The sequence below is a fragment of the Triturus cristatus genome, chromosome 1_1, assembly GCF_964204655.1.
Source record: "Triturus cristatus chromosome 1_1, aTriCri1.1, whole genome shotgun sequence".
Lineage (NCBI taxonomy): Eukaryota > Metazoa > Chordata > Amphibia > Caudata > Salamandridae > Triturus > Triturus cristatus.
The window spans coordinates 397,860,265-397,874,051 of NC_140579.1; the positions used below are offsets into that span (position 1 = coordinate 397,860,265).

Here is a 13,787-nt window from a genome sequence, read left to right on the forward strand (position 1 = left end):
TGTTTAGTGAAAGTATGTGGTGCAGACCAAGTTGCTGCTTTGAAGATGTCATCTAGAGGAATGTTCCCTAAGAATGCCATAGAAGCCCCTAGTTTATGTGTGGAATGAGCTCTAGGGGGAATAGTTAATGTGCGTTTAGCCTCGAGATAGCATATTTGGATGCATTTAACAATCCACCTTGCAATTCCTGTTTTTGAAATGAGAGTGCCTTTGTGAGGTGGGGAGAAAGCGACAAATAGTTGCTTTGTTTTTCTAAAACTTTTAGGGGCATATTATCAAGGACCGCGTTAAAAATTGACGCCGATTTCAATAGAAGTCCTTGTTCAAGTGTGAACATGGGCTTCTATTGGAATTCTCCAGGGCATATTATCAAGCCCATTATCGCCGCTTTAGCGGCAGTTTTCTGCCGCTAAACCGGCGAAAATTTTAACGCTGTCCTTGATAATATGCCCCTTAGTTCTTTCGATGTAGTAGAGTACGGCTCTTTTAATGTCTAACGTGTGGAGAGCGCGTTCTGCTACTGAGTCCGGTTGAGGGAAAAATCCTGGAAGTTCAACCGACTGGTTAAAGTGAAAGGCAGATACCTCGTTAGGTAGAAATTTTGGATTAGGCCAGGCCTAAGAACCCCTTTTCTATGGTGTATTTGTAGAAATGGTTCTTGTATGGTTAATGCCTGTAGTTCAATAACTCTTCTAAGTGATGTGATGGCTACAAGGAAAGCTACTTTCCAAGTGAGGAATTGTAACTCGCATTTGTGCAGAGGTTCAAATGGGGGACCCATAAGTCTGGTGAGGACTATGTTGAGATTCCATATCAGAGAAGGTGGAACTCTAGGTGGAATTATTCTTTTAAGTCCTTCCATAAACGCTTTGATAGAGGGTACGTAAAAAAAAAGACAAATGTTGTCTGTTTTGGAGGTAAGCAGCAAGATGTAACTATATAGGTGTATATGCTAGGTTACATTGTTGTAGATGAAAAATATAACAGATAATATTTTGGATGGAAGCATCTAGCGGATCGATTTTGTTATTTGTACAATAAATGGCAAATCGCTTCAGCTTTGCCGCATAGCATGCTCTAGTAGTAGGATGTCTAGCCTCCTTAATGATGTTCATGCAGTCTGGCGAGAGATTAAGGTAGCCAAACTCTAGGACTTCAGGAGCCAGATCGCAAGATTGAGTTGATTGGGATCTGGGTGCCTTATCTCTCCATGGTTCTGAGTGAGGAATTTGGGAGAGAGGTGTAGCTTTTGATGAGGCACTACTGAAAGTTCCAACAGGGTTGTGAACCATGGTTGGCGTGCCCATGTTGGAGCAACTAGGATCATTGTGAGGGAGTGCTGTTTGAGCTTACGAACCAGTAACGGAATAAGGCGGAAAAGCGTATGCAAATTGCGATTCTCCTATTAACATGACCAGAGAATCTGGATTTCATTAAAGACACGGAGGCTAACATTATACTTTTACCCTCGTTTTGATGAATACCCTAAACTCTGTGTGGTTGACTGTATGAAAGAATACGACTCTAGAATGAATTCTCTTCGACCTCCTACTACGACCCAGTTGCTCATCTCCTTCGTTAAACCACACAAACCTGTTTCTTCCAGTTCCATCTCTAGATGGGTTAAAATTATGATGAACCTAGCTGGTATCGACCTTAATATTTTTAAACCACACTTTATCAGAGGCGCTATGGCCAGTAAGTCTTTCTGGTCCGGAGGTAAGTTGGACGATATCCTCAAGGCTGCTGATTGGTCTAATGCTCGCACCTTTGCTCATCATTACTGTAAACCTATTCCGCATGTGTCTGATGTAGTATTACAAAGCTACCAACAAGCATAATGGTAGCCTCCGGTCTTGTAATGAAATTGCGATTCTCCTATTAACATGACCAGAGAATCTGGATTTCATTAAAGACACGGAGGCTAACATTATCCCCCCCTCCTCTTTCCCATTGGAGGTTGTTATGCTTCTATTGAAATTAATCTTATGTTTATTATTCAATTTAAAGGATATTGTGGTTTTGACTTGATATTGTTGACTTGTCATCTTTTCATGCATTGCTGTTTGACATCAGTCTTTTACTCTTGCTTTATTTGCACTTATTTCACTTTGCTTGTTTTGACTTTATCAATTTTTTACTCACGTGACTCTTTCTTTTGCAGATGCTCGCTAATAAATTTTGGAATAGAGTTTACTTCTTCTTCATCTTGGGTGCCCTACCTTCTATGACGTCCTACGTTTTATCAAGATGTTCTTTCTTCATTTACTAAAGTTCAAAGGATTTTAATGAACTTATCCTGTTTCTTCGCAATTTAAAAGAGGCAGAATACTGTGGGCTCATGCCTTTTATTATTGTTAATGTTCTATTTGGAATACTTCCTTTGTGATGTATGCGGCTGCTTGGTGACGCAATTATCTGCCTGACCAGTTCATCCATAGTGCATTGCTTTTGGACAATGCGTGTGGATATCTAGAGGTGAAGCTTGGGCATTTTGCGTTTTGGTGTGTGTCGAACACATTTATGTCTGGATGACCCCACATGTGAAAGAATGGAAGAAGAACTTGAGGATGAAGTTCCTATACGTGGATCTGCTATGTTTGACGATCTGCAATCTGATTGTGTTCTGCGAGGAGGTAAGTGTTTTGAGGAATGGCCAATCTCCATATGCTTTGCGCTAGTTGTGTGAGCTGAAGAGAGCGTATCCCCCCTGCTTTTGTATGTAATACATTGCTGTCATTTTATCTGACGGATCAAGACAGCTTTGCCCAGTAGCAAAAGTTGAAAAGACTTTATTACTAGAAAGATTGCCAGTAACTCCATGCGTCTGTGGTTAGCACTATTTGTAGAACCGGGTCGAGGAACGCCCACCCTTTGGATAGGTTTTGTGTGTTCCACCACTGCAGAGAGCAATGTGTGCGGCTGTCTACCAACACCAGATCTGTTAAGTGGCCTTGAGCTTGGTTCAACCTATAGGGGATGCATTTGAAGTCTTGCAGAACAACGAGGAGGATGCAAGAGGCCATCATACCTATTAGCTGCATGAACACTCGAGCTGGAAGGGAGTGCTGAGGTTGGAATTTTGATATGAGAGCTTGCATGCTGGCTATCCTGACTGGATTGGGGTATGCAAGGGCTTTTGAGGTATCTATTATGGCACCTAGATACTGAAAAATGTGAGACGGTTGAAGGTGTGACTTGGGTAGATTTATAGTGAATCCCAAGTCGTGGAGAAGCTGGATTGTTCTGTGTGTATTGTTTAGACAGTGTGTGTGTAGTCACTCTGAATGGGAGGACTTTGAATTAGTAGTGCTGTCTGTCCACTACAAACCGTAGACATTTTCTGTGAGCGGGGTGAATGGGAATATGAAAGTAGGCGTCCTTGAGGTCTAGAGTGGCAAGGAAATCGCCCTGTTGGAGCAGTGGGAGCACCTGTTGGAGAGTGACCATGTGGAAGTGGTCTGACTGTATGTAGAGATTTAACGGTCAGAGGTCTAGTATTATTCTGAGAGTACCGTCTTTCTTTGGGATTAGAAAGTAAAGGGAGTAAATCCATGTTCCTTGATGAGGTGAGGGAACTGGTTCTATTGCTTGTTTTTGTAATGAGGAGAGAATCTCTTGTTTTAACAGTGTCAGATGTTCTGGGGACATCGGACGTTGTTTGGGGGTATCAATGGGGGAGTTGAAGTGAGTTCCAGCCAGTAACCATACTGGATAATTTGTCTTACCCACTTGTCTGTGGTTATGGAATTCCAGACAGGTAGGAACTGTGATAGTCTTCCCCCGACTGGAGTGGAATGGTCGGGGAAGTCACGGTTTTGTAGTAGGAGGGGTGCAGGTGTTATTACCGCGGCCTCTACCCTTGTTGTTGTTGCCTCTATAACCTCCTCTGATATAGCCTCTGCTAGGAGACGTTTGAGTAGTGTTTTTGTAGGTGGATGAGGTGTTGTCCGTCCCAATAGTTTTAGATGCGCCCCTATAAAAGGAACAACACAAGGAACCTCTACTGGTTGTTGCCTGTAGAGCTCCCATGGATTTAGCAGTTTCTGAGTCCTTCTTCATTTTCTCCAAAGATGTGTCTAAAGTGGGTCCAAATAAGTGTTCTTGATCAAAGGGTTGATTAAGAATTGTGGACTGCACATCTTGTTTAAACCCAGATATGTGCAGGCATGCGTGTCTGCGTAGTAGAACGCTTGTGTTAACTGCACGGGACGCTGTGTCGGCTGCATCAAGAGCACACTTTATGTGTTTGTGATTAATTTTCCCTCTTGTGTGAAGTCATTAGCCTTAGCCTTATACTGATCAGGAAGATGTTGTATGAGCTTTTCAAGCTCATCGTAATGAGCCCTATCATACCTGGCCAGTAAAGCTTGGGTATTGACAATGCGCCAGTGATTTGCTGCTTGTGAGGCAATCCGTTCGCCAGATGCGTCTTATAATTTAGACTCCTTATCTGGAGGTGGAGCATCCCCTGATGTTTGGGAATTTAAACGTTTACGTACATTTGACGCCATTAATGAATCTCGAGGGAGCTGTGCTTTAATATAAGCTGGATCGCTGGGAGCTGGCTTATATTTTTTACGATCCTGGGATTGACAACTCTAGCCCTAACGGGATCTTTAAAAATGTCAGGTGCATGTTTGATGATACCTTTTAACATAGGTAGAGTGCTTGTTGATTTTTGTGACTATGTGAAAGTCTCCAACAAAAAATCTTCTTCCTGTGGGTATGAATGTAATTCGACCCCATGATATTGTGCAGCTCTGTTTATGAGCTGTGCAAAACCTATGTTGTCGTCTGGGGGGGATGGCCTAGATGGGTAGGAGTCTGGATCGGGGAGATTTCAGACGTCTGGTGGATTATCATAATTTTCCCAAGGATCAGGTGGAGGGAGAGTAGTGTCATCATCATTATCCTCTTGTGGGATTTCATCCCCTCCCCCACCCCCACACTCAAGGTGATCATTATCACCATCTTGTGGTGTAGGCGAATATGGAAGCACTGGAGAGTGTGCTGGAGAAAGTGGTAAAGTGGTGTAGTGGGGATATTTGGAGGAGAGAAAGGCCTGGCTGGAGATGTTCCCATGTCTCTCTTCTTTAAGGGTACTTTGGGTTCTGCTGGGGAGTTCAAAGGTCTCTTTTTTTATAGAATTGGTTTGATTTTACCAGTTTTAGGGTCAATATGAAGGTCTTTTTGTTTAGGGTCCACTGGATCTCGTTGAAATAGGTCTTCTAATCCAGTATTCTTGTTCGGCACCGATGATTTTGGTTGCTTTTGCCTTGATTCCGAAGCTCTAGGAGGAATTTTAGTGCCCTTTTGCTTTGAAGAAGCTTTGGAGTCCGAGGACTTTTTTGGCTCTGAGGATTTATGGTCTTTTTGGGCTTCGAGGATTTTTTCGGCTCTGAAGATTTGCTCTTTTTCGGCTCTGAAGATTTGTGGTCTGGTTGCGGCTTCGAGGGTTTATTCGGATGGTATTTCGGTGCCGAATGTTTGGATTTCGGTACCGAGGATGATAGTTCGGTACCGATACGTGGCTGGCCCGGTCCTGAGTCGCCTGAAGGCTTGCCTTTGGACTTCGGAGCCGAGCATGAAGGCGGGGCATCAGAGGTTCTGTCAAGGTGTCGACCTGAGCCGGAAGGTGAAGGTGATACCACAGCCTTATGTTTTTGAGAAGATTAAGGGGTGTCAATGTCGGTACTCAAGGTTCGTTGCCCTGGAGTAACCATCTGATCTTCGGCCTCTGATTCATCGGCCTCGGAGATGCTCATGTCCTCATTTTCCGGTTCTTGTTCCTCAGGAGCATCAGGGCCTGCATCGAAGATGTCGTCCGGCACCGAGGTAGAGGATCGAGACCTTATGTGACATTGAGCCTGGTGATCACGTATGGTTTTCTTCGATGTGAATGAAGCGCAGGCCAGGCAATCTTTGTTCTCGTGTTCTGGAGAGAGCAAAGGTTACAGGCCTCATGGAGATCAGTGTGTGGGAATTTGGCACCACGCAGGGGGCATTATTTGAATGGAGTTCTTTACATTAGCTGTAGGGCCTGATGGCGCGGATAGGCCCAACGGCCTGCGTCGACGACCGGAATTGAAGGTGTTGAGATTTGTGTTGGATCCGCGTCGAGGAGCACGATCAAAACAATACCGTCGAGCGCTGAAGGATTGCACGTCGAAGGGGAATCGAATACGATAGTGACCTGGAATGCAGCCGTTTACATTCAAACCGGCGGAAAAAAAAAATCTGAAGATGGAGTCGATTCCCATGCGCACAATCACCATAAGGAGGAGTCACCTATCCTGTGACTACAAAGACCTCTTCGACAAAACCAAACTGCAAACATCCGAGCCCAACACAAGATGGCGATCTATGCTAAAGTATACAATCTTCAGCTCATATGCCTCGAACATCTATTTCTGAAGAAGAACAGTGAATCAATCAAATATTAGTTGTGTATTTTGTTTTCCATGACAATGTTTGGGATTTAGCTATTGAGGAACTGGTACATATCCCAAATAGCAACAAGATGTAAAATGTTGTCTAAAATAAGACTTTTTTTTATAGAATTAATCAAAAAATCCTTAAAAAATAATTGAATAAAAGTATAGAAAGGAAGAGAAAAAGAGTGTAATGTAATCTAAGTGTGACGTTTCTACAGAGGGTAGCAATTTCATGTGGTGTAGTGCAAGTTAGCTGCACCACTGTGTCTCGGGGAGGAGAGCTTGAACTGTATACCTCTGGACCAGTGGGTGGATTCAAAGAAAGAAAACTATTTTCTAAGTTTAGGGGAGGAGGAGCATTGAAGAGACCTCATATATTTAGAGAAGGGATAAGGGATGGTAGAAAGATTTGTGCACCTGTTGCCAGGTCTGGCTGATGACACAGAAATTGCATAGAGGCAGCTCATCGATGGAGCCAGCTAGCCAGACACCACTAGCCTACAGCTGGCACAGGATTGAGAAAGTTGCAACCCTGTGTTGTAGGGCTGGGGGACAGTCATGCCTCTGCTTCTGGCTGGGGAAGATAGACTAATTTATACACCTCTAGTTCAGGACTGAAGAAAGCTCACAGTGGATTTAATTCTGTGTCCATGGGTTGCACCACCTCTTCCACTACTTCAAGCTCCAGGGGTGTGATGGTTTTCGTCAGTACTGCGGTGGTCCCCTTCCAGTAACGGTAAGACCCGAGCCTGGGAAAACAACAGGTTCAGAGGACTTGAGTTAGACACTTGTGATAACTTGACATCGATCCATGGACCACAGAAACACATTGTTATGATGGTGGAGACAGGATTCCTTAAAATGGAGCAATTGTAGGGGTCACAGGTACAAATACCATCTAAAGAAATCCAACACACCGCATATCCAGACACATTCATTTCTCATGTGGTCTTAATCAGATTTCTACTGTTTTGCTCTGCCAGAACAAGGGGGAAGCACAGCTTCACATTGGAGACACATTGCACTGCTAACTACATAGTGGGGGTAACATTTCCCACAGCAGAATTCACAGGAAGAATGTACAATTATAACCCTTTAAGAAAAGATCAGCTACAAGTTGCCAAGAGTCTATTAGGGATATGCATGAGTAATCATGCTCAGGAGCAGAACTGTTTCAGGCTCACCTGTGTCCGCTCTGGCCTGGGCTGTCATACCCACGCAGAGACTCCGTGCCCTCCTTGGTGATGATGCACAAGTCCACATTGCTCCCGGATCCCAAGTCACATGTGATTCCAGCAGTAATGGCTTCCCGCACCAGCTGTTTGGCATCCTCACGCTGCGAGCGATGAAGTGGACCGAAAAATGGCAAAAGGGAAGAAAAGGCAATAGAAGTAATCAAATTGGATGTCACTTCTATGTGATCCTGTGTACCCGTGGTGTTTGAAGGCAAAGCAATATGCAAGAGAAGTACAACTCCGGGAACACACATTAGGAAAAGAGATGCAGAGTTGTACTGCGGAGAGACGCGTTCTAGGAATAATCTACTATCACACACATGCTGGAGGGACAGCTTCGTATTCCAGACAATAGTATTGAAGATCAACATTCACTCACTTACCTTCTGCTGGGACAACCCGGCTTATACTCAAAGAAATCACATGGTGTGGAGGGAAGAGAAGCCAAACTTCCTACACATAGGCACTAGGCCTCTCATTGTCCCATCAATCCCACCCCACAGCAGACATAGCAAAACGGATTCCCACAACCACATCTGGCAATCTGCAATCAACAGGCATTCACCTTGACTATTTACAAGAGCTCTGCTGGGGACTGGTTCATCAGATAGTGCTGGGAGTAAGTGACACATGCTTCTGTTTTTGTGGTGGTTTGAGAAGGGAGTGACATCTGCCCATTTCATGATCTTACTTAGCAGTGATGAGTACAGTTGTTCTTCGCTTCTAAATTCTACACCACAGACTTTACCCAGCAATCACCCTGGCCCATAGCCTCCCACTCCATTCAAACGTTATGCCGCATGGCCTGTCTACGAGGGAACAGCAGGCACAGTGTCTCTTCTGCTGCACTTGCTAGTCCTGCCGGCACATGACTTCCACTTGCTAAACACAATATACAATTATACAGTGCGCTATTACCACTAAAAGTGTCCTGAAGCTAATGGAGGAAGCAGTGCACAGAATCAGGAATGCAAAAAAACTTAGGATCATTATCAGGAGACCTGATGATGAGATCCTGGCTTTATGATTCCCGCAACCAGTGGCTAGAAAGTCAATATTTCTGCATTCAGAATGGAGTTTATGGACTTTTGGAATACAGTTGAGCCTGAGAGCATAGGGTGTGGAATGGTTGATACATGACCAGTTTTTGTTAGTTTTTTTCAAAATATGTTTGGGATTAAACCATGACAAGCCCCATAACAGAGGCAGAGGACCACAGATGTCTACCACTTCCGAAGGAAACCAGGGCAAAGAGCGGGGACCAGAAGAGACAGCAGCAGGGCAGAGGAGGCTGAGGAGAGATGCATGTTCAAGCTCAGACATAAAAATGGACTGGACCATGGCATTATGAGGGTCCTTTGGAAGGAAAAGAATAATACTTTGGATGACCTGAAGATGAAAGAATCTGCTGGGTGCAAAACGGCAGAGTGGGATCAAAGCAAACTCCCATGTTTTTGACAGAGTGAGTATGGGAGGGTAGAGTACTCAACCTCAGGTGGACATAAAGCAGCTGACCATGCACTGGGGGGTGGCAATAATTATAAGTCTTATCAATGTTGAGTATGAGCCACAATATGCAAGACAAATCAGAAGAATAATATGGGACACAATAGCTGCTGAGATATCCAGGAGGATCTAGGGAGCCAGGACTCCCCGATCCACTGCAAGTTTAAGATTATCAGTGACATACATGAAAGCAGATTCAGTGAAATACATGAAAGCAGATTCAGTGACATATAGGAAAGTAGATTCAGTGACATACAGGAAAGTAGAATCAGTGACTTACAGTAAAGCAGGTTCAGTGACATACACGAAAGGAAAGTAGATTCAGTGACGTACAGGAAAGTAGAATCAGTGACTTACAGTAAAGCAGGTTCAGTGACATACACGAAAGGAAACTAGATTCAGTGACATACAGGAAATCAGATTCAGTGACATACAGGAAAGCTTATTCAGTGACATACAGGAAAGCAGATTCAGTGACACAGCAGAGTAGATTCAGTGACACAGGAAAGTAGATTCAGTGACAAAGGAAAGTAGATTCAGTGACAAACAGTAAAACAGGTTCAGTGCTATGAAATGGTCTTAAACCAGACTAATTAGAGTCCAGGAAAGATTTGAATTCAACAAAAAAGAAACCTGAGCATGAATATGCTTTTCTAGTGCTTTGGATGGCAAAAGGAGCAAAGATAAGTGGTGAAAATTGCTCACGACAACCGGGTTGGAAGAAGGTTTTTTTGAACAACAACACGATGACGTGTCTTTTCAAATTGCAAGTCCGTAGTCGGAATTCAAATCATGGCTATACAACTAATACAAAGTTGTTAGAAGTGACATAATATGGGTATTACAGGTGATTTCTGACTTCAGCATGCATCTGATATTACAAATAATCTCAAAGTGAGATTAGCATATATATTATAGCGTCACATTGTATTATATTATAATATAAAATACTTATACACTGCACGTCTCAAAGTGAATTTTGTAAATAAAAAGTGTTATTAGTAACTTAATAGTGTCCATTTTTTTAGCTTCTGAAAGATCTAAAGCTTGGTTAACCTTCCAGGACTGAAAACTGGTGACCTGTAGGCTTTACAAAGATCTCTACACCAGAGGCCGTATTACCACAGGTGTGTGCCACCGCTTTGTGTGTCCCTGGGGCACTTTGGCATTACAGAAGGGCCCGCAGCCCCCTCTGTAATACTGATAGCGCTGGTGTATTACCACATATGTGCAGCACAATCATCACCCCTTCCTTCTGTGCACTGGGTGATAAAGCGACATTAGTGAAAATCATTGCTACATGGGGAGAAACTCTCACCTCCATGTTGGGCTTGAAACGATCTTCCAATACAGCGATGGCAGCATCTGATCCGGAACCTGTGGCCGCAAGATGAGAACGGATTAGAACCGGCATCTAGTGACAAGTCACCCCTCATCATCTACAGACAGCTCCAGAGGTAGAGTATGTATGTCTGATCTGTCTACATTTATGAATTTGCTGTCTATCAAACGGTGTATCTGTCAGTCTCTGTGTCTGCTCATCTCTCCATCCATGGCCGTGTGTGTTTGTCTGCCTTTCGGTCGGTCATTCGCTCTCTTATGCACGTCCATCCATTAGTGAGCATTAATCTATCTATAAGTCTCTACAGGTACTATGTCTACTTGTGTCATTGTCATAATGGAATTCTCTCCACCATGGTGCACTGTCCATTACTCAAACACCTCAGTCATGCTTACAGTACAGGAAAGAAAGTCTTACGGGGAACAGCCATTACAACGCGGTTTTTACCACGAGCAGCTTTTACATCGCATGCGTTACAAAGCATGCGATGTTACAACGCAATGCCATTACAACGCAAGTCTTTACATCGACTTGCGCTAGATGGCGTGCTAACATTACAAATAGTGTAGTTTACTATCCCAACACCTTCCCTACTGTTACGTGGACTGGAGTTGGAATAGTAAATTACACTTTTCTAATGTTAGCACGCCATCTAGTGCAAGTCGATGTAAAGACTTGCGTTGTAATGGCATAGCGTTGTAACATCGCATGTGTTGTAACGCATGCGATGTAACTGCACGCGTTGTAATGACACGCGTTGTAATGTCATACATCCAAAGTCTTACCCATGGCAACGAAGGGAAACGTGTCGGTGGATCCATGGGGGTAGATGGTGTACAGGTGAGACCCCTTGCAATCCACGCCGCCCACAATTATAGATGCGCCGATATGGCCCTGGTACCTGTGGCAGAGGAGGGCAGTGATAAGCACAGAAGTAAGAACACGCATGACCTTAATCGCATCCCGACCTGTGCTAAAGCACCACTGCACACGGAATACGCAGCCACTTGGATCTAAACGGAGGACGCGGTGACCATGACTGCCTCAGCTCCCAGTGCTGGGTTGTACAGCGCCAACATACAACGACTAGAAGAACAACTTCAGGGGGGGGGGGGGGTGTAAATGAGAAGACGGTGTGGTCATTACCAAGCATTCCTTAAATCTCACAACAGGGACGTGTGAGGTCTGTGCTCCATATCAGTCAGTAGTTACTGGCAGTATCTACTTTGGCATCTGTCATTTACTATTAGCGCCCGGGGCTGCTGTTTTTTCCCGTTGTACACTTGACTCTCCATGGGCAGTAAGGGCAAGCAGTCAAAGCTGTCTCTAGGAGGCAACAGCAACACAAGCAATTTCACAGAAATGAATTCAAAGTCTAGTCTAGGCCTTTTTTAAGAGGAATGCCCAGAATACTTCTAGGTGGGCCCAACACATGCCACATTTTCAAAAAAACTTAAACCTATGGGCGGAGATTTACATCACCAAACCTACTTTTACTGTTTTTTATAGTAGATATTCCCAATCATGTGGCTGGACAGCTCAGCCATATGCAGGGATCTAGTGAGAATGTCTTGCGGCATTTCCCACAGGCTACTCATCTCTGTGCGGAAACTATATAGCACAGAATTCCTGCAAAAAGCCCTGGGAGTAATACGTTCCCCTTCCCATCCTGGAAGGGGAATTACTTCAGCCTTTCCAGCCACTTTACCTACACAATAAACCTAGGATTCATAAGTTCATATAGCCAGGGTGGCGAAATAATCTCTATTCTTTTGAATACCATAATGTTCTCGGAGGCGCGATCAACATATACTATGGCCAAGACCAAAGAAAATTTTTCAAAGTATCAGAATCTATTGAACAAACATATTAAAAATATATACGTAAAAATCCCTAACACGACTGAAACACATCACCGTTCCACACAGATCCAAAAAAGTAATTTTAAGGGTAATTTAGTCAATTCTTAAAGTAGCCCTGTAGTACTGTATATGAAAAGAAACATTATCTCATTTTCATAGTAGCCACAGAAGAGAATATTAGCTGCAAATTACATTCAAACTGATTTTTAGGTCTCGGCTAGCGAAGGCTGCGCTTGCGCAGTCTCGCTCACGAGATTTAATGACTTGGAGAAGAGGGGCTTGAACCCGCCCCTCTTCTCCCCTGTTCTCCATTGGCTGGCCTCGTAAATGCTGGCCAGCCACTGGAGAAGAGGTCAGTCACTCCGATTAGGCCCCGTCCTTTTCGGATCGGGTTGTGTGGTTTTTGCAAGAAGTCTCATTCTCTCCTCCAGCCAATGGCTGGAGGAGAGAAAAGACAAACACGCCCCCGAATCCGAAAAGGACGCTGTGTTTCTCCGAGGCATTTCTGCTCTGCCTCGGAGAAAGGCGGTGGTGTCTTTCGGTGCCCTCGGCTCGTTTTTGGAGGGGGGGTTAGTATATACAAATGCGCGGAGTCTCTGTAGTCGCAATAGCTCGTTTTTCTAGCAAAAGGTGTAAAATGGTTAGAATGCAAATGACCTGCGAAGTTAACCTCAATTGCGATGTTCTAAGAGATGCCGTCTTCTGCTTTCTCATTTGATTTGAATCTGCCGGCTCTCCGCCAGCCTTGGCTGCTTCTCTTGAGTCGGCGGTCTCGGGGCGCTTCGCAGTCAGGGTATGCGAGCCGCTTCAGTGCTTAATTTGTAAAATATTAAGTGCTGGAGTCCTATGGAAGGTACCGCAGGAAGGCTGACAAGTGTTGTGATCTTGCGCGCACTGTTTCTGTCTATAAACCCGTAAGCTCTGGTTGCATGCAGCCGATGTGTGGGGCAGGGTGGGCGTGAGGGAGAGTGCTTGTTGTGTTGTCAGAACTAATGCTGCCCCTCAGTCCCACTATCCCTCGCCCTCACGCACCTGTGCACTGAGGTTGGCCTCAAAAGCGACCGGCTTCCCTGGGGCTGCAGTAGAACACGTGCACCGGAATGGTAAACTTCACAACGTACTTGTGAAAAAGAGGGGAGGGGATGTGGCCTCACGGCCAGAGATGCCGACTTTGGAGTTGGGGACCTCCGTTCGAGCCTCGGCCCAACATGCGGTGATTCTGGGAAATAATCTCCCCGCGCCTACCAAAATATGAATGTGTCCTTGTGTAACGTAACGGGTGCTCGGGTGAGGCGCCCGATACCTTCGGGTCGAGTTCGCGCTATATAAATCGTCAAAAAAAGAACCATCTGTTGAGAGAGCTCAGAAATTCACAGAGTGTCGTAATTCAAATATATCGAGAAGA

At 44.5% G+C, this 13,787-nt stretch overlaps 1 protein-coding gene across 1 annotated transcript in view; it reads right to left on the bottom strand.

Annotated features, from left to right (window-relative positions):
• Positions 1 to 5,675: 5,675 nt before the first annotated feature.
• LOC146870303 (proteasome subunit beta type-7-like) overlaps positions 5,676 to 13,787 on the bottom strand; it is a 136,039-nt gene continuing 127,927 nt past the window's right edge. Inside the window, exons 7-11 of the mRNA XM_085642554.1 lie at positions 11,306 to 11,421; positions 10,497 to 10,555; positions 7,622 to 7,773; positions 7,067 to 7,186; positions 5,676 to 5,853 (exon numbers count right to left, since the gene is read on the bottom strand). Of these exons, the coding sequence (XP_085498680.1) occupies positions 5,676 to 5,853; positions 7,067 to 7,186; positions 7,622 to 7,773; positions 10,497 to 10,555; positions 11,306 to 11,421 (625 nt within the window). The remainder of the gene's footprint in view (positions 5,854 to 7,066; positions 7,187 to 7,621; positions 7,774 to 10,496; positions 10,556 to 11,305; positions 11,422 to 13,787) is intronic.